This window comes from Ornithorhynchus anatinus, chromosome 17, assembly GCF_004115215.2.
Source record: "Ornithorhynchus anatinus isolate Pmale09 chromosome 17, mOrnAna1.pri.v4, whole genome shotgun sequence".
Classification (NCBI taxonomy): domain Eukaryota; kingdom Metazoa; phylum Chordata; class Mammalia; order Monotremata; family Ornithorhynchidae; genus Ornithorhynchus; species Ornithorhynchus anatinus.
Window position 1 is genome coordinate 4965885 of NC_041744.1, and position 25761 is coordinate 4991645.

A 25761-nucleotide genomic window follows, 5' to 3' on the forward strand; every position below is an offset into this window, starting at 1 on the left:
GCCCAAGGTCACACTTCAGACAAGTGGAAAAGGCAGGATTAGAACTCATGACCTTCTTACTCCCAGGCCCATGCTCTATCCACGTTGCGCCATGCTGCTTCTCACGAATTAAGGTTAGGGGGGAATAATAGATTATGTAAGACCGGTTCATAAGTGTTCCTGAGTGGGTTGTGGGAAATTAAGTGTTTAGGTGATGTGATAGAAAACTGAGAAATAAGCAACAGAAAAAGAGAGATCACTGAATAAATGAGAGATAAATCAGGTGGAAAGACCATCTTCCTTTCTTATTCCGCTCCTCTCTTTTTCCCCTATTCTTCCCACTTCTATCCAGTATTCCCTCCTCTCTGACCCATTTCTGGGCTTTCTCAAACTGGGTCCTATACTTTAAAATGGCTCCCTCATTCCCTCTGCCAGAGAGGAAGGAATAATACTGCCACACCTCCTCTAAGGACCCATCCCAAACTAGGAAGAGAAGCAAAGGATTTGCTTTACTTCAAAGCAACGTGGCTCAATGAAAAGAGCATGGGCCTAGGAGTCAGATGGCTCGAGTTCTAATCCCAGTTCTGCTCCTTGCCTGCTGCATGACATTGGCCAAATCCCTTGACTACTCTGTTCCTCAGTTTCCTCATCTGTAAAATGGGGATAGAGTACCTATGCTCTCTCCTACAGAGACTGTGAGCCTCATGTGGAATAGAGACTGTATCTCACCTGATTACCTTCTATTTACCTTGGTGATTAGTGCAGTAGTTGGCAGGGGGGCGGGGAGATGTTTTGAAAATGGTATTTGTTAAGTGCAGTGCTCTGCACATAGTAAGCGCTCGATAAATATTATTGAATGAATGAAGCGCTTACTACGGGCCAGACACTGTCCTAAACGATAGGGTAGATACAAAGCAGTCAGCTTGAACACAGTCCATATACCACCTGGAGCTCACAGTCCCAATTCCCATTTTACAGATGAGGTAACTAAGGCAGAAGAAGTTAAGTGACTCATCCAAGGTCACGCAACAGACTAGTGGCACGTAGTGAGCACTTAGCAAATATTATTATCATTATTATTATCGTTATTATCATTACCACTACTATTATTTTCAAGGCATGGCATATTAGTACAGTGTTCTGCACTCAATAAATTCTCAATAAATACCATCAATTAATTGATGTGAGTATTTAACCTGGCATAGCTGCAACCATGTGTTGGTGGATATTTGTACCCAAAATAAACTGTAGAAACCTCTTGAGGATAGTGGACCCCCTTTCCCAAGCTCTGTACACCCCTTTCCCACTCCCAAACACCCTGTTAGTGGATCTGACATTTAATCAATGTGAGTCAAATGAATGAAAGAAAGCGTTTACTGTCTGAGCAGGACTTGAAAGGAGGTGATTTGATCCCCAGGGGAGTCAAAGCCCTAGAATGAATCTGGGCAGATGTGGGATCTGGCAGTAAATTTTCCTAGAGCAGCGAGAGTGATGGAAAGATAGTAATTTGATTAGAGGCAGCAAATAGATCAATGATATTTATTGAGTGCTTACTTTGTGCATAGCACCGTACGGAGGGTTTGGGAGATTATGAGACCGAACTAGACTAAGTGACTTGAGAAGCAGTGAGGCCTAGTGGAAAAAGCATGGGCCTGGAAATCAGAAGGACCTGGGTTATAATCCTGGTTCTGCCACGTATCTGTGGTGTGACCTTGGGCAAGTCACTCCACTTCTCTGTACCTCAGTTACCTCATCTTTAAAATGGGGATTAAAACCGTGAGCAACCGTGTAATCGGGTTGCTTAGAACAGTGCTTGGCAAATAGTAAGAGCTTAACAAATACTATAATTATTATTATCGTGGGCACAAAATGTGTCAACAAATTCTGCTACATTGTACTCGCCCAAAGGCTTAGCACAGTGCTCTGCATGCAGTAAGTGTTCAATAAATACGGTCTATTGACCGATTGAAACAATGCATTTGGTAGATATGATCCCTTCCCTCAAGGAGTTTACATTTTAATGGGGGAGACAAACTTTAAAATAAATTAGAGGCAAGGGAAGCAAATGAGTATACGATATGTACATAAGCGCTGTGGGGGTGAGGAAGGGAATCAGTGCCTAAATGCTTAGGGGTTGGGGCAAAGTTAACGAGAGAGGCAGAAGGAGAGAAAATAGGGTTATCGGGGGGGATGAGAGCTTAGTCTGGGATGGCTTTCTGGAGTTTTTTTGTATGGTGTTCGTTAAGCGCTTACTGTGTGCCAGTACTAAGCGCCGGCGTAAATACAGGCTAGTCAAGTCGGACACGGTCTTTGTCCCACAGGGGCTCGCAGTCTCAATCACCACTTTCCAGATGAGGTAACGGAGGAAGTGACTGACCCAAGGTCGCACAGCAGATAAGTGACAGAGCCGGGATTAAAACCCAGGTCCTTCTGACTCCCAGGCTCGTGCCCTGTCCATTAGGCCAAGCGGCTTCTTACACGACTTCCGTCTACGACTTCAAAGACGTGATTTCAGTAGGGCCTCGAAGATGGGAAAAGTGCCGATCTGTCGGATATGCAGCTTCGGTCGAGTGCACAGAACCCTGTATTATGCCCGCCGGTGAATGCAGTAGAGTCAGGACGGATGAGGAACTTACCATCTAGGGGAGGAGTTTACAACCTTAAAAGAGAAAAAAGAAAAAAAACTCTTCTTCATGCTCCTGAAGGAATGGAAGCTCCTTTCTACCGGGGAGGAAAGGTGACTGGGAGATGTGACGTCCGGCCAAGTGGAGAGACACTTGACCTAGAGGCCAGAGGATCTGGGTTCCAATCCCGACTCCACCACTTGCCCCCTGGGTGACTTTGGACGAGTCACTCCGCTTTTCTGTGTCTCAGTTTCCTCAACTGCAAAATGGAGATCCGATACGTGTTCTTCCTCCTGGTTAGATTGAGTCCGGGCGGGACGGGGACCGGGTCCAACTAGATCAACGTGTATCACCCCCCCCCCCACCCAGCGCTTAGCGCGGTGCTTGGTGCATAGTAAGCGCTGAACAGATATAATCATCGTCATCCGCCCAGGCCCCGGGAGCTGTGAGAGCGTGGAAAACCGCAAGGGAGTTTCCTCTGAGCCGGAGGTGGTCGTGGGATGGGTCCAGTAGAGAGGAATGACGGGGGCTTCTAGGTAGGTCCTGGAATTCGGTGCAGGGGGAGGGGGGAGACCTAAACTCGGACCCCTTTCCTCTCTCCCCCCACTCCCACCTCTATTAATGGTCTCTGGGGTGCCCCCGGCCATCCCCCTAGCCCTCGGGTTCTCCCTACAGTCGGGGCTCCGGAAATCCTCCGGATCGCTTGGTGGGTCGATGACCCTGAGAGGCTGTGGAGGGCGTGGGACGGGAGAGGAGGGGGCCTGTGGTGGCCCCCGGGGGTCGGGCGGACCTGGGGCTCTTCGGGCTCCCCGGGCCGGTGGCGGGCAGGCGGGGGGGAGGGGGAGGGGAAGCTGTCCGCGGTGCTGCAGCCCGCCAGCCGCCTCCCCACTCCGCCCGCCCCGGACCGAAGACACGACGCCCCTCCCCAGACCCTCGAGACCCCTCCCCAGGCCCACCCCCCTGAGACCCCTCCCCAGGCCCTCCCCTCCCTGGGATCCCCTCCCCAGGCCCCACCCAAGAGACCCTTCCCCAGGGCCTCCCCCCTTCCCAAGCCCCTTCCCTGCGACTCCTCCCCCCCGAGCCCCCTCTCCAGGCCCCATCCCCTCGACCCGTCCCCTGGTCCCTGACACCCCTCCTCAGGCCCCACCCCCGCGACCCCTCCGACACCCTCCCTCCCAGAGACCCCCTGCCCAGACCCTCCCCCGACCAGATCCCTCCCCGGGCTTCGCTCCTAAGAGCCCTCCCCAGGCCCCATCCCCTCGACCCCTCCCCGGGCCCCACCGGCCGCCCCCGCGCCTAACACACGGTGGGAGTGGGGCGGGGGAAGGACCGGCCCCACCCTTCGGACCACTTGATCCACCCCGCAGCCCGCTAAATAGCCCCCCGACTCCTCCTCCGGCTCTCTCCTCCCCTCCTCCTTCCCCCCTCCCTGCTGCCCGACCCCCCCCCCCCCAGCCCCCTCGCCCTCTTCCTCCCCTTCCAGCCCCCTTCCCTTCCTCTGTTGCTTTATCGTCCTCTCCCAAGCGCTTAGTCCGGCGTTCTGCACACGGCCAGCGCTCAATAAATAGGATTGAACGAATGATTGAATGAACGTCCCCGCCTGCCACCCTTCCTCCCCAGGCCTGCCCCTCCTCCTCCTCCTCCTCCTCCTCCCTCCCCACCCTTCCTCCTCCTCCTCCTCCTCCTCCTCCTCTCTCTCCAGTTCCGGTCACGTTGCTCGGTGTTTACGCCTCGAGTCCTCCCCGGAGCCCCCTCCCCCCGCCTTCCCGGAGCCCCCCGCCCCTCCCCCCGCCTTCCCGGAGCCCCCCGCCCCTCCCCCTGGCCTCCTCTCCCCTCCCCGCCACCGGCTTCCCGGAGCCCCCGGCCGGTGCAGCCGATGGAGCCCCGGTCCGAGCCGGCGCCGCGGGGCATCGTCTAACGGGCAAGAGGAGCCCCCTGCCCTCCCCTGCCCTCCCTCGCCCTCCCCTCCACCACCTCCCACCCAGGGGTCCGGGACGCCTCTGCCCACCCCCGACACTCCGGACAGTCCGGACAGTCCGGCCCCGATCCGCCAAAGGTGAGCGGGCAAAACGGGCAGAGAACGAACCCCGGGCCGGGGTAAGGGGGCATGGGGATGGGGGCCGGGACTGGGGCTGGGCCGGGGGCCGGAGGGAGCGTGGGAGGGTCCCGGGGCCGAAGCGGCAGGCCCAGGGAAGGGTAAGGGGGACGGGGGTGGAGAGGAGGGTGGTCGGGGGCCGGGGGCCGGAGGCCCGAGGAAGGGTAAAAAGGGATGGGGATGGAGAGGAGGGTGGTCGAAGGCTGCAGGCCCAGGGGAGGGTAAGCGGAACGGGGGTGGAGAGGAGGGTGGTCGAGGGCTGCAGGCTCAGGGAAGGGTAAGGGGGACGGGGGTGAGGGCCGGGTGGTTGGGGTCTGCAGGCCCAGGAAAGGGTAAGGGGGACAGGGATGGAGAGGAGGGTGGTCAGGGACTGCAGGCTCAGGGAAGGGTAAGGGGGACAGGGGTGAAGGTCGGGTAGTTGGGGTCTGCAGGCCCAAAGAAGGGTATAGGGGACAAGGGTGGAGAGGAGGGTGGTCGGGGGCTGCAGGCCCAGGGAAGGGTAAGGGGGGCAGGGGTGGAGAGGAGGGTCGTCGGGGGCTGCAGGTCCAGGGAAGGGTAAGGCGGGGGGCGGGTGAAGAGGTGGGAGGTCGGGGACTGGGGTAGGCTAAGGGGATTGGGGTAGGGGGTGGAGGAGTATGAGGTGGTCGGGGGCTGGGGCGGGGGTAGGGCACGATGTGGTGGTCAGGGGCTGAGAAGGATGGGGTAGGATGGGGTGGTCTGGGGCCAGGACTGGAGGATAGTGTGGGTCGGGGGGCTGGGGAGTGAGGGGACCTGGGCGACGGGGCGAGGGGTCCTTCCCTTGTAGGGCCTGCCTCGGGCCTGGCCTGGCCAGTCCTGGACGCTCAGCTCCCTAAGGACCCCGGGGTTCGGCTCCTCGAGGGACCCCGAGGGGCTGGAGCAGGGGCTGGATCGGGGGGAGCCCCCGGGGGAACCCCAGGAGGGCCGGGGCTGACCCCCCACTTCCCCATCTGCTTCCATTCGAGGGGACAGCAGAGCGAAGGGAGGGTAGAGGGAGGAAGGGAACCACTTGACCAGGCCCAAGACGTCTGGGTCCCAGGGCTGGACGGAAAGAAGAACGCCTCTCTGCCTTGCAGGCAAGCTCAGAAAATCCACCCGCCCACTGAAAATACTACTTACTGGCCTGTAAAAGCAGCCCAGGCACAACCCGCCCCCCCCTTTCCAGCTCCCCAACACACACACGCAAACACACACACACACAGCAACCTTTGACGAAGCCTGGAGACAGCAGGGAGAGGCAAGAAGGGCAGGGAACAGTCCTGTTCAGCCTCTAGTTTATTGGTTGCTTTTATGTGTGGGGGCGGGGGAAGAAGTAATGATATTTATTCGGTGCTGAGTCTGTGCTAATCGCTGGGATATTTACAAAATAATCGGATTGGATACAGCCCTGTCCCACTCCACAGCTTGGTTTCTTTTTGTCTTGACTTCTTTTTCCTTCATTTTTTTTCTTCGGAGTTTTTCCGTGGTATTTGTTAAGCACTCACTAAGTGCCAGGCACTGTACTAAGCTCTGGGGTAGATACAAGCTAATCAGGTTGGACACAGTTCCTGGCCCATGTGGGGCTCAGCGTCTTAATCTGTAATTTACGGATGAGGCAAGTGAGGCACAGAGAAGTTAAATTACTTGCCCAAGGCCACATAGCAGACTAGTGGCGAAGTGGAGATTAGAACCCAGGTCCTTCTGACCCCCAGGTCCGGGCTCTTTGTTTATGCTTACTAACCCAGTTATGCCCAGTTAAACCAGTTGGCAATGGTACAGGATTGAGAGTGCGAGCTCCACACGCGACAGGGACGGTATCCAACCCAATTTGCTTGTCTCCACCCCTGCGCTTAGTACAGTGCCTGGCACATAATAAGTGCTTAACAAATACCATAATTATCATTATATGTCCAAATACTCCCTCCTACTTACACTGTGAGACAGGGACTGTGTCCAAGCGGATTATCTTTTATCTACCTTAGTGTTTAGGACAGTGCTTGGCACATGGTATTCAACTACCATAATTATTATTACATTTAAACTCTTACCTCATCCTACCTGTATTGCTTTTATTATACTTAATAATTGTTGTATTGATTAATTGATTGAGGAGGAGAAAAGTCAAGGATACAGTCAGCTCAGTATCCCTTAAGCATTTGGGTTCTCATCCCATCCCTCAGCCCCAAAGCACTTATGTCCATATTACTGTTCTCTACTGTTTCCCCTATCTGTAATTTTTTTTTTTTTACTGTCTGCCTCCCCAATTAGATTGCAAGCTCCTTAAGGGCAGAGATCACAGCTTCCACCTTTATTATATTTTATTCTCCCAACCACTTAGTACAGTGCTTTGTACACAATCAGCTCTCAATAAATACTGTTGATTTGTGGATTGATGGGGTTGCATATGTCCTTTTGGTTTGGACGGGAAGGCAGTGCAGCCTAGTAGGTATCCAAAGAACAGTGGGAGAAGGAATTCCTTCCCTCTTCTTGAGGAATATCTAAGGTGGAGGCCCTGAATAATAATAATAATGGTATTTGTTGAACACTTATATGCCAAGCACGGTTCTAAACACTGGGGTAGGTACAAAGTAATCAAGTTGTCCCACATGGGGTTCACATCTTAATCCCCATTTTACAGATGAGGGAACTGAGCACAGAGAAGTTAAGTGTCTTGCCCAAAATCACAGCTGATGGGTGGCAGAGCCGGGATTAGAACCCATGACCTTCTTACTCCCCAGCTCATGCTCTTTCCACTAAGTCATGGTGCTTCTCTAGGACCCCCCTCCTTCAGCTCACCCCCCTACCTTCCTGCTGGAGGCTAGGGTCTCCCCTGACTTCACTCCTGGTGTAGGGGAACTGTTGAAAGGTAGGGTTGGGGGTGAGGGGGAGAAGGAATGAAGAAAAGCAAACCAGCATTTTTCCCTTTTGCTTGCCTTGGGAGAGCCCTCGCTGTGGGGTGGAAAAGCCCACTTTCTCCCATCGTTGAGGTTGGCAGCTTGGGAGTGGGGCCAGGGACCTGGCAACGGCACTCAGAGCCCCCTTGGACCTCTGGAGAATCAGGTGGATGGGCACTATTGCCATGCCATTGAGAAACAGCATGGCATAGTGAATAGAGTGTGGGGCTGGGAGTCAGAAGGTCATGGCTTCTAATCCTGACTCTGCCACTTGTCTGCTGAATGACCTTGGGCAAGTCGCTTCACTTCTCTGGGCCTCAGTTACCTCCTCTGTAAAATTGGGACTGAGACTGTGAGCCCCACGTGGGCCAGGGACTGTATCCAACCCGATTTACTTGTAACTACCCCAGTGCTTAGTACAGTGCCTGGTACAGAGTAAGTGCTTAACAGATACCATCATTAATTAATTCCCTGGAACAGGAGACAAAGCAAATCTTCCTTGCCTCATAGCCAGACCTTTGAAGGGTGAACAAATCCAGGGCACTGGGAAGCAGAGATGCCAATGTTACTTTTGAGCACAGTGGTGAAAAGTGGGATGGGATTTTAGCTGGGGAGATGGAGACTGGGAGGGGACGACCTCCAGAGGGCTGATGGGACAGGAAGCTGCCATTTTGGCTCTTTTCTGCTCTGTCTGGAAAGTCTGAGAGATCTGGGATGGGAATTGAGCTAAAAAGCTGTGTGTTGGGTGAGGGGAGCAGAACAACCCATCCCTGCATCAGCCCTCCCCCCATGAAGATGGTCCCAGTGCTAGGAAGGAGCCACTTGTGGTTCAAGGGTCCAAGGCAAGGGGAGAGACGGGGACATCCAGGCAGCTGGTGGACCTTCATATCCTGTTACCTGCACTGGACCAGGGCCAAGGACAGGACAATCTGAAGCTGGGAGGGCTCTAGACGAAATTTCAGATCAGATAAGCTGGCATTTTCCTGGCTCTTTCTTTCTGAGTCAATTTAGATTTTCCAGATAGCAAGGAAGGCTGATTTTTTTTTTTCCCCTTGCCTTTCCCGGTCTCTAAGTCAGAACGCTCACCAAGTTCATTGATGACCCAGATTTTGTAGAGGCAGAAGCCTCCTTGCCGGTTCCGAGCAAACGTCTCAGGTGGCCAGGAGGTGCAGAGGCAGCTGGTTTGCTTGGCACCGGTTGGAAGCGAGGAACTTGGGCTTGAATGGACGCATGTCGGGGCTTTACAATTTCCTTTCAAGAACTCGAATCTGACATTTTAGCTAACACGCGGGCACTTGGGCCCAAAGCCTCCTGCGATCGTGGCTGACGAGGATCAATAAATTGATGGTATATAGTGAACGCTTGCTGTATGCAGAGCACTGTACTAAGAGTTTAGGGGAGTGTAATACAACAGAGTTGGTAGGCATGCTCCCCACCAACAAGGAGCTTAAAATTTAGATGATGATGACGACGACGCTGATGACGGAATCTTCTGGTGGAATCTCCTTGAGAAGGAACCAAGTGCGAGTCAGGAGACCTGGGTTCTAGTCCCTCCTCTGCCACTTCTTACTGTGTGTTCTTGGGCAAGTCACCTTACCTCTCTGGGCCTCAGTTTCCTCAGCCATAAAATGGGGATGAAATCCCCGTTCTCCCTCCCCCTTAGACTTTAAGTCCTGCGTAGGACAGGGACTGTTCTGGTCTGATGTTGTTATCGCTACTCCAGAACGTGGCACAGAGGAAGTGCTTAACAAATACCACAGTTATTATTATGATGGTAATCACTGGTCTGTGCAACAATTATACTTGCCACCCACAGTGTGCTGCACTCTCCAGCAAGGGTGCAAGTCTACAAAAGCATATGCACAGGCATGATTTCACACACGCACCTGCCTAGATGTCCTTCATTAAAAGGAGGGAGGGACATAGTCTGTAATAATCCAGAAAAGGGCAGAGAGGAAGCAGGTGCATGTGAAAGCCCCTGTAGGATTAGACAAAAATGAGAAGCAGCATGGCCTAATGGAAAGGGCATGGGTTTAAGAGTCAGAGAATATAAATTCCCACTTCTGCCACTTGCCTGCCGTTTGACCTAAGGCAAGTCGCTTCACTTCTCTGTGCCTCAGTTACCTGACCTGTAAAATGGGGATTAAGACTGTGAACCCTCTTTGGGATAGAGACTGTGTCCAACCCGATTACCTTGTATCTACTCCAGTGTTTAGTAATAATAATTAATAATTATGGTATTTGTTAAGCACTTACTATGTGCAGAGCACTGTTCTAAGAGCTGGGGTAGATACAGGGTAGTCAGATTGTCCCAAGCAGGGCTCACATTTCTTAATCCCCATTTTTACAGATGAGGTAATGAGGTAGTACAGTGCCTGCCACATGGTAAGCACTTGACAATTACCATAAAAAAAATGGATGGGGATGGAAGAGAGGGAGAAAAGGAGGAAGGAGGGTGAGAATGGGTCCACGTGCTAAAGCCCAGGGGCAGGGATTCTGATCTAGTCCAGTCAGCCCAGAAGGCCCCCACAGACCTTTTCATTCAATCATATTTATGGAGCTCTTAATGTGTGCAGAGCACTGTACTAAGCATTTGGAAAGTACAATTCAGCAACAGAGACAATTCCTACCCAACAACGAGCTCACAGTCTAGAATTATAATGAGGGTACTGGTTAAGTGCTTACTGTATCCCAGGTAAATAAAAGATAATCATGTTCTACACAGCCCCTGTCCCACATGGGGTTCACAGTCTAAGGGAGGGGGAGAGTGGGTGTTTGATTCCCCCATTTGATGAATAAAAGAGAAGTAAAGTGACTTACCCAAGGTCACACAGCAGGCAAGTGGTGGAGAACCCAGATCCTCTGACTCCCAGACCTGTGCCCTTCTCACTAGACCATGTTGCTTCCTCTTGAAAGAGGATGAGGGGGTTTAAAGGGTGGGACTGACATACCACTCTCAGGAGAAAGGCAGGACAGCTGAGGAGAGAGATGCCTGGGGTAGTTGGCCCCCCAGTCCAGGTCAAAAGTGGCCCAAGGGAGGTCCAAGCGGTCCCATTTTCTTCCAGACTGCGTGTTGTGTCTGAGGCGGGCATGACTCCGAGTGGTGTGAGAGTGAGGCCAACGTAGGGGTCACCCCCTGGGCCCCACTCTTTCATCCCCAAAACTCCTCCTCCTCAAAAGGCAGCTCTCCCCTCCAGTCAGAGAAGATCCGCTCGAAACTGAGCAGCTGTTTCTGAGAGGCCGGGGTAGGAGGATCAGTGACTGGTGGATGGAGATGGGAGAATGAAAAAGGGAGCCAGACTTGGAGGGAATCAATCCCATCTATGATGCACATAATTGTTGGATGACCCTCTAGACCGCAAGCTTATTGTGGGCTTAGAGTGTCTACCAACTCTTACTATTGGACTCTCCCAGTGCTCAGTACAGGGCTTTGCATACAGTAAGTGCTCAATAAATACCATTGATTGGTTGAGAAATTGATGGCCTGGTGGAAAGAACACGGGATTGGAATTCAGAAGACCTGAGTTTTGATCCCAGTTCAACCTCTGCCCTGCTGTGTGATCTTAGGCAAGTTCCTGAACCCTTCTGGGCTGCAGTTTTCCACATCAAAAGTGTTTTTTAAGCATTATGTACCCAGGACAGTACTAAACACCTGCGAACATCTGGAAAAATAGAGTCAATATCTGCTCTCCCTACTTTTTAGATCAAGAGCCCTGGTGAGACAAGGACTGAGGCTGATGTGATTATTTCGTTTCATCAGTGCTTAGCACCACAATGAAAATGCTTGACAAATATAACTAATACATACCCTAGCTCCCACTGGAGCTCATAACACCCCTTCCAGGTAGGAAGAGGCAGAGATTATTTTCTTCACTGAATGGATGGGAACCCGAGGCCCAGAGAAGTTAAGTGCGTTGCTTCAGATCACACAGCACCTTAAGGGCAAAGCTAACAATAATAATAATAATTGGTGGTATTTGCTAGACACTGTGTGCCAGCCACTGTACTAAGTACTGAGAGGTACTGAGAGGTAGTGTGGACTCATGGATAGAGTCCAGACCTGGGAGTCCGAAGGACTGGATTCTAATGCTGGCTCCCCCTGAGTCGCACAGGGCAGGGACTGTCTCTGTTACCGATCTGTACATTCCAAGCGCTTAGTACAGTGCTCTGCACATAGTAAACGCTCAATAAATACTATTGAATGAACAGCAAACAAGTGAGGGAGTCACTTAACTTCTCTGTGCCTTAGTTACCTCATCTGTAAAAGGGGGAGAAAGTCTATGAGCCCCATGCGGGACAGTGACTGTGTCCAACCTAATGACCTTGTATCTATCCCAGCGCTTAGAACAGTGCCTGACAAATAGTAAGTGCTTGACAGATAGCATAGAAAAAAGGAATAGAACTGGTATAGATGCAAGATAATCAAGTCAGACACCATCCCTGTCCCACACAAGACTCACTGATTAAGTAGGGATGGGTATTTAGTCCCTATTTTACAGGTGAGGAAACCGAGGCCCAGAGGAGTTGAGTGAGTTGCTCTACGTCACCCAGCAAAATCCAGTTCTTCTTCAGATTCCTCTTTTCCTGCCCATCAAGCTCACCGGGGGGGGCCCTCACTGCAGTCAGGATGCAGTTGAAGCCCAGCCAAGCCTACCGTAAGGCAGAGAAGCAGCATGGTGTAGTGGATAGAGCACGGGCCTGGGAATCAGAAGGTCATGGGTTCTAATCCCAACTGCCACTTGTCTGCTGTCTGGTCTTGGGCAAATCACTTCACTTCTCTGGGCCTCACTTCCCTCATCTGTAAAATGGGGAGACTGTAAGCCCCATGTGGGACAGGGACTGTACCCAATCTGATTTGCTTGTATCCATTGCTTAGTACAGTGCCTGACACATAGTAAGTGCTTAACAAATACCACAATTATTTTTATTATTATCATTATTGTCTGAGGGTGAGTCAGACACTGCCAGCCCCACTCAGGAGGCCCTGTGGCTCTGAGGTTGGTGGAAGAAGCCCCCTTGGGCCCACTTGGCTGATGAAAGGGTGGCGTGGCCTCCCCGGAGACCCCCCCACACACACACAAACTGGAGAGCCTGGGGGCGGCCCCTGGGGACCCAGCTGACATCTTTCTCCATAGCTCCTCACGGGGGGACCCCACCTTTATCAGCAGGAGGTCTGGACTGGGAAATCCCAGGCATTTGCCAGTGGCCACAAGCACAAGACAGGGCCGGGTGGGTCAGCCAGGGCTACCCTTGCTGGGGGGGCGGGGGTGATCAGCAGTGTCCTTTCCCTGGTGGTCATCCCCACAGGAGAGGATGGACTCCCTGTCCCTGGAGCACCAGATCCAGCGGGTGCAGCGCCATATCGCCTTCCTGAAGAAGGAACAGATGGAGCTCCTACGGGACCTGCACCTCGAGATCCTGCGTCTGCAGAAGCACTGCACAGGTGAGCGCGGCAGATCGCCCCACACCCTTCCCCCGGGGTCCCCCTTTCCGGTTGGAGCAGCCAAGGGACACGGGACCTCGAGCAGGGGGATAGCAGCCAATGGCTCCAGAGGAGGCGAGAGATGACAAGAGCGGCTCTGCCGATTGCTCCCTGTGGGACACTGGGAATGTCCCTTAATTTCTCTGGGCCTCGGTTTCCTCAATTGTAAAATAGGGATTCGATGCCTACTCGGACTGAATGGCTGAGTTGCCTGGGGCATCCCCAGAGGTGGCTGGTGTTTGATGGGGACCTGGGGAGAGATCACAAAGTTGTGAGGACTCACCAGTGTGGCTGATAGAGCACAGGCCTGGGAGTCAGAAGAACTTGGGTTCTAATCCCCACTCCACCACTTGTTTACTGTGTGACCTAGGGGAAGTCACTTCACTTCTCCGGGACTCAGTTCTCTCATCTGTAAAACGGGAATTCGGAATTATAATAATTATGGTATTTGTTAAGCATTTACTTTGTGCCACACACTGTACTAAATTACAATAATAATAAAATAGTATTTGTGAAAGCGCTTTCTGTGTGCCAAGCACTGTACTAAGTTCTGGGGTAGATCCAAGGTAATCAGATTGGACACAGTCCTTGACCCAGCTGGGACTCACAATCTAAGGAGGGAGAACACGAATTGAATCCCCATTTCACAGATGAGAAAGACTCAGAGAAGTTAAACCACTCTCCAGAGATCACATAGCCAGCAGGTGGAGGAGCCGGGATTAGAGCCCAATTCCTCTGACTTTTAGGCCCATGCGCTTTCCCCTAGGCCCAATTCTGGACTTCTGGTTTCTGGGCTGGATCTCAAACCTTTGCCCTGCCTTTCTTCCTCCCCACCTCAGCTGCCTCTGCCCCAGGAAGGGGATACACTAGATGTGGAGTGAGGGCAGTAAGGAAAGAGAGAGAGGGAAAGACAGACAAAGACAGAGAGAGAGAAAGAGAAAGACAGAGAGAGAGAGAAAGACAAAGAAAGAGAAAAAGACAGGAGAGAGCACCCTGGCACACCCTCAGGGAGCAGTGAGCAGAGATGCCCAGGCACTCCCCCACGTTGCCCTTCCTGCTTCTCACTGATTGATCAATCAAGGGGTAAAAATAGCCCATCGCTTTATCAGAGCAGGCGCAGACTCCATCCATTGATAAGAGCCGAGGTGAGGTCATTCCCTTCAAAAGGAATAAGGCTGGAAGGCATCCCCATCTCCTGGCCTTGGCCTGTCTGTCCATACCCTGCCAACCAAAACTGTACAGAAATCTCCTTCTGTACCTCTGAAAATCTGCCCTGGTCTACCTACTCTCTTGTAATAATAATAATAATAATCATTTTTTACATTATGAGCCTCATGAGGGACAGGGACAATGTTTATTTCCACCAATGTGTTTTCTCCCAGTGCTCAGCACATAGTGAGCAGTTAATATTATTACTACTGTTATTCTTATTTTGGGACTTGTTAAGCACTTCCTATTTGCCAAGGACTGGATCATCAGGTTGTATACAGTGCCTATCCACATGGGACTCATAGTCTAAATAGAAGTGAGTAGGATTTAATCCTCATTTTACAGATGAGGAAACTGAGTCATAAAGAAATTAAATGACTTGCCCAAGGCCACAGCAGACAAGTGGCCTAAGCCACACAACAAACACTCAATATGTACTATTACTTTTTTTAATGGAATCTGTTAAGCGCTTACTGTGTGCCAGGCACTGTACTAAGTGCTGGGGTAAATACAAGAAAATCAGGTTGGATACAATCCCACATAGTTGCTCACAGTCTTAATTCCCATTTTACAGATGAGGTAACAGAGAGGTTAAGTGATTTACCCAAGGTCACACATCAGACAAGTGGCAGTTAGAACCCAGGTCCTTGCTCTATCCACTAGGCCATGCTCCTTCCTATTTAGTCTAAGTCTCATCACAATAATAATAATAATAATGTTGGTATTTGTTAAGCGCTTACTATGTGCAGAGCACTGTTCTAAGCACTGGGGGAGATACAGGGTCATCAGGTCGTCCCACGTGAAGCTCACAGTTAATCCCCATTTTACAGATGAGGTAACAGGCACAGAGAAGTTAAGTGACTTGCCCACAGTCACACAGCTGACAAGTAGCAGAGCCGGGAGTCGAACCCATGACCCCTGACTCCGAAGCCCAGGCTCTGTCGACTGAGCCACGCTGACCCTCATCATGTACCAAGTACCACGCTAAGCACTAGGTAGATACAAGACAGTAAGGTTGGACACGTTCCTATCGCACATGGGACTCCCAATCTAAGGAGGAGACATAACAGATATTGAAACCCCATTTTCCAGATGAAAAAACTGAGACTCAGAGAAGTGAGAGAACCTGCCCAGGATCACACCACAGGCAAGTAAATGGGATTAGAACCCAGGACCTCTGACTCCAGGGCCCAGGTTCTTTCTACTAGGCCAAGCTGATTCCCATAGTAAGCGCTCTGTGAATACCAGTGATTGATTGGCTGATTGACCCCGGGGAGTAAAGCAGGTTGGCACTTGAAGGCAAACCACGATCGCTGACGTTGGGGAGAGAGAGTTAAATGTCGAGTAAAAGCCACGTAAAAGCTGACCCACCACGGACTACGCATCAGCCATTATCTAACAGGCCCCAGCCCTCGTCTCAGCCGAGCAGGGATTCAGAGGTGACCGAAGCAAATTCAATGATTCGGGGAGGCTTCCTCCCGGGGAGAAGGAAAGTCCAAGAGGGCAGGGAACCGGGTTTCCTGCTTCCCAAGGAACTGGAATCCGACAACCCCTTTCCTCGGGTTCCAGTGCTAATTGCCTGGGGGCACGGAGAGGGAAGGGAAGAGGAGGGGAGAAAAAGAGGAAGGGAAGAGAGGGGAGGGGAGGCATCACCTCCAAATAGATATTGGAATCGATCAGTCGTCCTTCCCCTCCTGCGTTTCAGCAGTTTTTTTCTTTCCCCAGACAGCGGCACAAACTTGGCGAAGAAGGTTTACAGTCTTGGGTTTTACAGGAAGGGAGGTGCCTTAACCCTCCTCCTCCCCATCCTCCACGCTCTCCCTCCTTCTCCCTGTCTGCCTCCTCTTCCTCCTCATTCTCCTTCCAAGATGCTTCATTTGTTCACATGAAATCGAGATCACCTAGGAGAGGCCAATTCATACACACACAAACATACACACACACTGTCCCCTCCACCCCCTTCCCACCCCCGCATGCCAGAGGCAGCTGCAAATTTATTTCTCTCCTTGCCTCTGCCCCTCTTCCAGGAGCTTAAGGACACACCAGGAATCTTGTGCTGCAGTAATTACCATGCTCAGCTTGTTCCAGCGAACAGCGATGATTGCATAAGGGAGCCGTGGTACAGGGACTACCCCCCTACCTCCCCAGGGACCCCAAGATGGAGGGCCGGTAGACAGGTTTGGGGTCCCCAGGGGAGCCCAGAATCCCAGTCAGCCCAGAACCCTGGAGATGGAGAGCGAAGATCTCAGTGAGAGGATACAGGGAGATGGGAAAACATTTTCACCCCAGTTGAAGGGGATGGGAAACCATTAATCAGGGGTATTTATCAAGCACTATGTACCCAACACTCTACAGACCCCCTCGACCTTGAAGGCAGCAGGCGCTGGTGGAAGGAAGGTGGCACTGAGGCAGGAAACCAGGGTCCTAGTCCCGGATCAGTCCCCGCCGTGGGGCTCGGGAACAAAGAGCTGAGCCTATCCGGGCCTCAGTTTTCTCATCTGCAAAAATGGGGATAACGATCTCTGCTTCTCCCTACCTCACGGGAATTTGGGAGGCTAGAATGAGGTCATCGATGTGAAAGTGCTTTGGAAAAATAAGAGCAGTATTCAAAAAGCAAGAGACATTATTACTGAGAGATCTTAGCATGGGAGAAAAGCCAAGCAAGCACCAGACACTTCCAAACTCTGATCTGTGATTTTCTTTTCTTCTCCCCTCCCTGAACCCTCTCCCTCTGGGACAGAACTCACGCCCCTTCATCCGCCTCCTGGAGGTCTCTGTCCAGAGTCTTGCTCCCTGTCCAGTATTGTTGCCCTGACATCCTCCCCCTCACTTCTGTTCTACTTTAAGTCTTTGGCGTGGGTCAGGACCCCAAATCTCTGCACCTGATCCTTACCCCTTCTGGCCTGTTGTCATCTGAGTCCGGACTGGGCCAGTGACCCTGACCCTTACTTAGACTCTCTCTCTCACACTCTCTCTCTCGTCAGCCTTCTCCCCCAGACCCCTCAAGAGAACAACATCAGTCAGCGGTATTTACTGAGCGTTTGTGTACTAGACTAAGCACTTGGGAGAGTACAATATAACAGAATTGGTAATCATGTTCCCTGCCCACAAGCAGCTTACAGTCTAGCAACATCCCACCAACCCCATCCCCATCATCCAGGCTGGAGTCCACCACATCACAGAGTGGCCTAGTGGAAAGAGCACAGGCCTGGGAATCAGAAGGACCTGGGTTCTAATCCCAGCTCTGCCACTTGTCTGCTATGTGACCTTGAGCAAGTCACTTTTCTTCTCTGTGCCTCAGTTCGCTCATCTGCAAAATTATTCAGTACCTATTCTTCCTCCTAGACTGTAAACCCTGTGGGACCTGATTATCTTGTAACTGTCCCAGTGCTTAGTATATAGCAAGTGCTTTACAAATACTATTATTATTGATATTATTATATCCAGAGGCTACATTCAGTTTCCAACCCTCTCAGGGTCAGCAGGCAGCCTGGGACTCAGCCCAGCCTCGCACAAGGGTATCCTAATAATAGCTGTATCATTTGTTAAACACTTACTATGTGCTAAGCACTGAGCTAAGCATTGGGGTAGAGATGATATAAGCAGTCCCTGGGCCCCAAGGGGAAGCAGCGTGGCTCAGTGGAAAGAGCCTGGGCTTCGGAGTCAGAGGTCATGGGTTCGATTCCCGGATCTGCCACTTGTCAGCTGTGTGACTGTGGGCAAGTCACTTAACTTCTCTGTGCCTCAGTTACCTCATCTGTAAAATGGGGATTAACTGTGAGCCTCACTTGGGACGGCCTGATTACCCTGTATCTCCCCCAGCGCTTAGAACAGTGCTCGGCACGTAGTAAGCGCTTAACAAATACCAACATTATTATTGAAGGGAGAGGGAGAACAGCTGTTTAATTTGACAGATGAGGAAATTAAGGCACAGAGAAGTGAAGCATCTTCCATAAATTCTGGCAAGTAGAGGAAGCAGCGTGGGCTAGTGGAAAGAGTCCAGGCCCGAGAATCAGAACCCCTGGGTTCTAATCCCAGGTCTGCCAGCTGCTTGATGTGTGACCTTGGGCAAGTCACTTCACTTCTGTGTCTCAGTTTCCTCAACTGTAAAATGGAAACTAAATACCTGGTCTCCCTACTACTTATTCATTCACGCATTCAATCATATTTGTGCACTTACTGTGTGCAGAACACTGTACTAAGCCCTTGGAAAATACAATACAGCAATAAAGAGAGATAATCCCTGCCCAGTCAGGGACAGGCTCATAGTCTAGAAGTGGCGGGTGGGGGACAGACATCAACACAAGTAAACATGCATTAATATAAATAAATAGAATTATAGAGATGTACATATATCATTAAGTGCTGGGAGGCGGGGAGGGGGGGGAAGAACAAAGGGAGTGAGTTTTGGTGATGCAGGACAATGACCCTGTCCGACCTAATTAATTTGTACCCACCCCAGCACTTGGAATAGCATTTGACACATAGTAAGCGTCTAACATATCACACACACATACAAACACACAAAAAAAATAGAGGGTCTGGCCCAGTCACTCCCTGGATGGGTCCCAGGTAAGGCCTGCTTCCTTAGGCCTCATGGAGCTTCGTAGCTGGCAGATGTGACTTCGGGACCTAGTCTCAGAAGCAGAGGAGCTTGGAAGAAGAGGGAAGAAGCAGATTATGGAGAAATCTAGGGCAGAGAGGCTCGGCGCATGTGAAGATGAAAATTCACAGGGAGATTTCCCCAGGGGTTCCAGTCGGTGAGGGTCCCCCAGGCCTGTCCCGCTCCCCCTAAAAATAGAGAGCTGGAGGTTTGTGGGTCAAACGCTCCACACGAAACACTTCAGATACTTGCGATTCCCCAAGGTGCCCTCCCCCTCCGTCCGGGAGTGAACCCCATCCTGGTCTCCCCCTTCCAAACTAGTCCTGCAGGTAGCACCAGGAAGAGGTGACCCCAGAAGGGGCTTCTGCTCTAGGACGATGTGGCCTAGTGGAAAGAGCAGCCTCCTGGGAGTCAGGGGACCTGGGTTCTAACCCTGGCTCTGCCACTTGCCTGCTGTGACCTTTGGGCCTCAGTTACGTCATCTTTCAAATGGGGATTAATAAGAATAGTGGTATTTGACGTAAACATTTGCAAAGCACTGTTCTAAGCACTGGGGGGATACAAGGTGATCAGGTTGTCCCACGTGGGGCTCACAGTTTTAATCCCCATTTTACAGATGGATAACTAAGGAACAGAGATATGAAGTGACTTGCCCAAAGTCACACAGCCGGCAAGCGGCAGAGCCGGGATCAGAACCCATGACCTCTGACTCCCAAGCCCGGGCTCTTTCCACTGAGCCACGCTATGAGCCCCACGTGGGACGTGGACTGTAACCAACCTGATTAGCTTGGATCTACTACAGGGCTTAGTATAGTGCTTGGCATAGAGTAAGCACTTAAATACCATTAAAAAAAGAAAATGAGGGTATGGGACAGGGACTGTGTCAGACCTGATTATCTTGTATCCACCCTGGTGCTTAATACAATGCTCGGCACATAATAAGCACTTAAATAAAAGCAGCGTGGCTCAGTGGAAAGAGCACGGGCTTTGGAGTCAGGGCTCATGAGTTCGAATCCCAGCTCTGCCACTTGTCAGCTGTGTGACTGTGGGCAAGTCACTTAACTTCTCTGTGCCTCAGTTCCCTCATCTGTAAAATGGGGATTAAGACTGTGAGCCCCACGTGGGACGACCTGATTCCCCTATGTCTACCCCAGCGCTTAGAACAGTGCTCGGCACATAGTAAGCGCTTAACAAATACCAACATTATTATTATTATTATTATTAAATAGTACTTAACACTTAGAAGCAGTGTGGCTTAATGGCAAGAGCCCAGGCTTGGGAGTCAGAGGATGTGGGTTCTAATCCTGACTCTGCCACTTGTCTGCTGTGTGACCTTGGGCAGGTCACTTAACTTCTCTGTGCCTCAGTTCCCTCATCTGTAAAATGGGGATAAAAACTACGAGCCCCACGTGAGACAACCCGATTACCTTATATCTAAGAACGGAGCTTGGCACATAGTAAGCGCTTAACAGATACCATAATTATTATTATTAAATACTATAATTATCATCATGGCAGCTGCATAGTTGCCACCAGTCCCCCATCCCCATAAACACAGGTCAAGAAGAAGAAGAATGGTATTTGTTAAGCGCTTACTAAGTACAGAGCACTGTTCTAAGCGCTGGGGTAATAATAATGTTGGTATTTGTTAAGCGCTTACTAGGTGCAGAGCACTGTTCTAAGCGCTGGGAGAGATACAGGGTCATCAGGTCGTCCCACGTGAGGCTCACAGTTAATCCCCATTTTACAGATGAGGTAACAGGCACAGAGAAGTGAAGTGACTTGCCCACAGTCACACAGGTAGATACAGGGTAATCAGGTGGTCCCACATGAGGCTCACAGTCTTAATCCCCATTTTACAGATGAGGGAACTGAGGCCCAGAGAAGTCAAGTGACTTGCCCACCGTCCCACGGCTAAGTGGCAGAGCCGGGATTCGAACCCATGACTTCTGACTCCCTAGCCCGAGCTCTTTCCACTGAGCCACGCTGCTTCTCAAGAAGCCAGAGCAGGCTCGGTGAGCCCAGTCCCGCGCGAGGGGGAAGGGGGAGGAGAAGCGGAAAGTTTCAGAAGCAAGAAAAGGAGGCTCAGAGCAGGTGTCGATTAGACCGTCAGCCCGTCAAACGGCAGGGACCGTCTCTATCTGTTGCCGACTTGTTCATTCCAAGCGCTTAGTACAGTGCTCTGCACATAGTAAGCGCTCAATAAATACTATTGAATGAATGAAAGTGTCCTGCCTGGGGTTTGAACCCTCTGGCCGCAACGCTTCGCAGAGCACAGCTCTGACCACCAGGTGGCGCTGCGTCCCTAGGCCAGCTGCCCCGTCCATCCAAACTAACCCCTCCCAAGGCCCAGAAACCTTTTTTTTCCTCTTTTAGTGGTGTTTGTTAAATAATAATGTTGGTATTTGTTAAGCGCTTACTATGCGCAGAGCACTGTTCTAAGCGCTGGGGTAGATACAGGGTAATCAAGTTGTCTAATAATGTTGGTATCTGTTAAGCGCTTACTGGGTGCAGAGCACTGTTCTAAGCGCTGGGGGAGATCCAGGGGAATGAGGTTGTCCCCCGTGAGGCTCCCAGTCTTCATCCCCATTTTACAGACGAGGGAACTGAGGCACAGAGAAGTGAAGTGACTTGCCCACGGTCACACAGCTGACAAGGGGCAGAGAGAAGCAGCGTGGCTCAGTGGAAAGAGCCCGGGCTTTGAAGTCGGAGGTCATGGGCTCTAATCCTGACTCCGCCACCTGTCAGCTGTGTGACTTTGGGCAAGTCACTTTACTTCTCGGTGCCTCAGTTCCCTCATCTGTAAAATGGGGATTAAGACTGTGCGCCTCACGGGGGACAACCTGACTCCCCTGGATCTACCCCAGCGCTTAGAACAGTGCTCTGCACGTAGTAAGCGCTTAACAAATATCAACATTATTAAACACTATGTGCCAGGCACTGTACTAAGCGCCGGAGTAAATACCAGCTAATCAGATTGATCGGATAGGACACAGTCCCGGTCCCACATGGGGCTCACAGTCTTAATCCCCTCATTTTACAGATGAGGTAGCTAAAGCACAGAGAAGTTAAGGGACTTGCCCAAGGTCACACAGCAGTCGGATGGCAGAGGAGGAATTAGAATCCAGATCCTTCCCTCAGGCCCGTGCTCTATCCATTAGGCCATGCTGCTCCTCGGAAGCAGAGCTCTGACATCTCGGAAAAGCCCCTCCGGCTCCCTCCTCACCCAACATTCCCAGGTAACAGAGGGGCCCAGGGAGAGCCTGGAATTTAGAGTGCTCTAATGGGAAGGGCATTGAACTGGGAGTCAGGAGACCTGTGTTCTTATCCCAGCTCCACCACCTACCTGCCATATGACCTTGGGCAAATAGTTTCACTTCCCCGGGCCTCAGTTTCCTCCTCTGAAAATGATGATTCCCTCTCCGATAGACGGTGACCCCCTGGTGGGACTGGGACAGTGTACCATCTACCCCAGTGCTTGGCACATAGTAACGTTGGACAAATACTACAATTATTAGCAATATAGTGGAGGCCGGGAAGCAGAAAGGGGGCTGGGGTACAGTAGGTACGAGAGTGGGCTGGAGCTCAGGGAGCAGGTGGTGGTGTGGGGCTGTGGGCCCTGGGGGACCCCCATGAGGGGCTAAGGATATGGGGAGGGGAAGGCACTCCGAATTGTCCCGACTGTTTAAGGAAACTGAATGGAGGGTACTTGGAATGATTTTAGGGAGCTGTTTGCCGATGGGGGCCAGAGCTTCTCTTCAGCTGCTCACCCCCAAATGCATAAATCGACAAAGTCCTCAGGGCTGTCTCCACCCTGATGCAGCCATCTTGTCCCCGGGGAGTGACTCCGCGTTCTAATAATTAATGTCGTTATCATCCCGACTCTTCAGATGAGGCAGTTTTTAACCACGTAACCAAGAAACACAGAGCAAGCGAGAAAGAGGTCGTTAATAACCCCAACCCCCGCCCCTCTGCCAATCTTCCTTCGCTCCCTCCCAGTCAGAGACGAGGAGCGTCCTCGCCCTAGGCCCGGAGAGTGGAGCCATTCTGAGTCAGCAGCCAAACCCAGGAGTCCGAGCCCCCAGCCCCCTCCTCCAGTGCAGCCGGGGAAGGAGAGGCCTCCAACTGCCGCAAAATATCCACCCCCGGGGGCTGGAGCAGACCTTCTAAGGGAAACATATCTGTAAACAGTAGGGGTGTATGGGAAGTGCAAAAGAAGGTGGTGACATGTTCCCTTACACTCTAACAGGAGAAGACAGGTATAAATATATTGGCTAGTTGAGAATCCGATCACAGGTTCCCCCTGGCTTGGGGAAACCCTAAAGATGGTCCAGAGTGGAGGAGGCTGCTGTCTAAATGTCCCACATCTAGTAGTAATAATAGTTATGGTATTTGTTAAGTGCTTACTATGTGTCTGGCACTGTACTAAGCACGGGGTGGATACGAGCAAATCGGGTTGGCCACAATCCCTGTCCCCCTTGGGGCTCACAAAATTCCCATTTTGCAGATGGGTAACTGAGGCACAGACAAGTGATTTGCCCAAGGTCACACAGAAGAAAAGTGGCAGAGTTGGGAGGAGAACCTATGACCTTCTGACTCCCAGGCCCGTGATCTGTCCATTACAACATGCTGCTTCTCTAGTATTAAGCAAGCATCTGTTGGGTACAAAGTACCATACTAAGCACTGAGGGTAAAAAAATAATAATAATACACAGCTGAAGGAGTTCAAAATCAAAAAATTAAGCAAGGACACTGAAACAATAAAAAAAACCCCAAACCCTGTAAAAGATGGGAAAACTGATAAGCCCAACAGGTACTGCGATAACTTCTCTGGGCCTCAGTTTCCTCATCCATAAAATGGGGTAACGTTACCTATTCTCCTTCCCCTTTGGACAGTGAGCTTCACAAGAACTCCATGTCTGAACTGATTATTCATTCAGTTGTATTTACTGAGTGCTTACTGGGTGCGGAGCACTGCACTAAGCACTTGGAAAGTACAGTTCAGCAATAGACAGTCCCTGCGCACAGTGGGTTTATCTTTACCCTATCCCAGCACTTACCACAGTGCTTGGTATACAGTTAGGTTTAGTAAAAACCCATCATCATCGAGGACTGGACTATGCTCGACGATGCTCTACTTATATTCTGCTATTCCCTCTCTCTGTAATTTAACGTCCGTCTCCCCCTGAAGACTATAATCTCCTTGTGGGCTGGGAATCGCTTCTACCAACTCTATTGTATTTTTCCAAGCACTTAATACAGGGCTCTGCACACAGTAAGAGCTCCATAAACACCATCAATTGACCGATTGATAAGGACGGGGTAGACAAAATACAATCAGGTCAGAAGCAACCCCTGCCTCACATGGAACTCACAGCTTAAGGGGGAAGAAATCGATCCCCACTTTACAGGTGAGGGAACTGAGGCCCCAGGAGGTGAGAGAAGGATGTTGGCAGATACTCGCCTAATGGTCCCCCCTCACGACCACTCCTCGTGTTGGGCCTCTTCCAACCCCAACAGCCTTCTCCACCACCTCAATCCCCTGGCACCCCCAGTAACTGCTCCACTCTTTCTCCTCTCCCCCAGAACTGACTCAGGACCTAGAAAGGAAGGAGTCCCGGACCGACCAACAAGGTAAGAAGGGAACCCCTGCTTCGGCAGAGGAGGAGGACGACGAGGAGGAAAGGGGAGGCTCTAATCTCTCCCCTAGCCCCCTTACAAGTCCTGTTCATGCCTTCCCTTTTCCTCCCAAGACTCCACAGTGCCCACACTCACCCCTTTCCCCATGAGGAACCAGCCTCCACCACACTGTTTCCCACAGGGATCCATCCAGGGAAAGCTGGAAAGACTGTACCCAGAGGCACCCTAAGAGGTGGCAATAACGGAAGTAAGCAGACCAAACCCAAAGTTCTGCCCCCACCACTGGGCTTTAGAGAAGTGGCTGGGCTGTGGCAGGGGTTATAAAAGATCAGGTGACCAAGGGAGGGGGAGGAGTCGCCTGCTCTAGGGCTCAGCTGGAATCAGTTAGTCAAGCTCCAAGCTGTGCACTGACTTTGATGATGATAACACTATTTATTAAGCACTTACTATGTGCCAAGCCCTGCACTAAATACTGGGGTAGATACATGACAATCAGGTCAAAGGAGTCCCTATACTACATGGTTCTCACAGCCTAAGGACTTTGATAATAATAATTATTATAATCATTACTATATTAATAGTATTTCGTAAGGGCTTACTCTGTGCCAAGCCTCTTCTAAGCATTGAGGTAGATACCGGATAATCAGGCGGGACACAGTCCCTGATCCACGTGGGGCTCACATCCTAAGAAAGAGGGCGAACAAGGATTTAATCCCCATCTTGCGGATGAGGAAACTGAGGCATAGAGAAGTTAAGTGACTTGTCCACAGTCACACAGCACTTGTGAGAATACAATAGATCAGTAGACAGGATCCCAGCACTCAAGGGATCTACCCCTGCACTTAAAACAGTACTTGACACAGAGTAAATGCTTAACAAATACCATTATTATTGTTATTATTAAGAAATGAATCAGGGAGGTCTTCCTGGAGGAGATGTGATTTTAGTAGGCTTTGCAGATGGGGACAGTGGTGTTCTATTGGATGTGTAGGGGAAAGGAGTTCCAGACAGGAGGGAGGATAATAATAATAATAATGAATGTGGTATTTGTTAAGCACTTACTGTGTGCCAGGCACTGTACTAAACACTGGGGTGGATACAAGGAAATTGGGTTGGACACAGTCCCTGTCCCGCATGGGGCTCCCAGTCTTAATCTCCATTTTACAGATGAGGTAACTGAGACTCAGAGAAATGAAGTGACTTGCCCAAGGCCACACAAAAGGACAAGTGGCAGAGCT

At 51.1% G+C, this 25761-nt stretch overlaps 1 protein-coding gene across 1 annotated transcript in view; it reads left to right on the plus strand.

The window, feature by feature from the left end:
* Window positions 1-4427: 4427 nt before the first annotated feature.
* Window positions 4428-25761, plus strand: part of CCDC92B (coiled-coil domain containing 92B) — a 29187-nt gene continuing 7853 nt past the window's right edge. Inside the window, exons 1-3 of the mRNA XM_029081578.2 lie at window positions 4428-4659; window positions 12897-13032; window positions 24470-24517. Coding sequence (XP_028937411.1) covers window positions 12903-13032; window positions 24470-24517 — 178 coding nt within the window. The 5' untranslated portion in view covers window positions 4428-4659; window positions 12897-12902. The remainder of the gene's footprint in view (window positions 4660-12896; window positions 13033-24469; window positions 24518-25761) is intronic.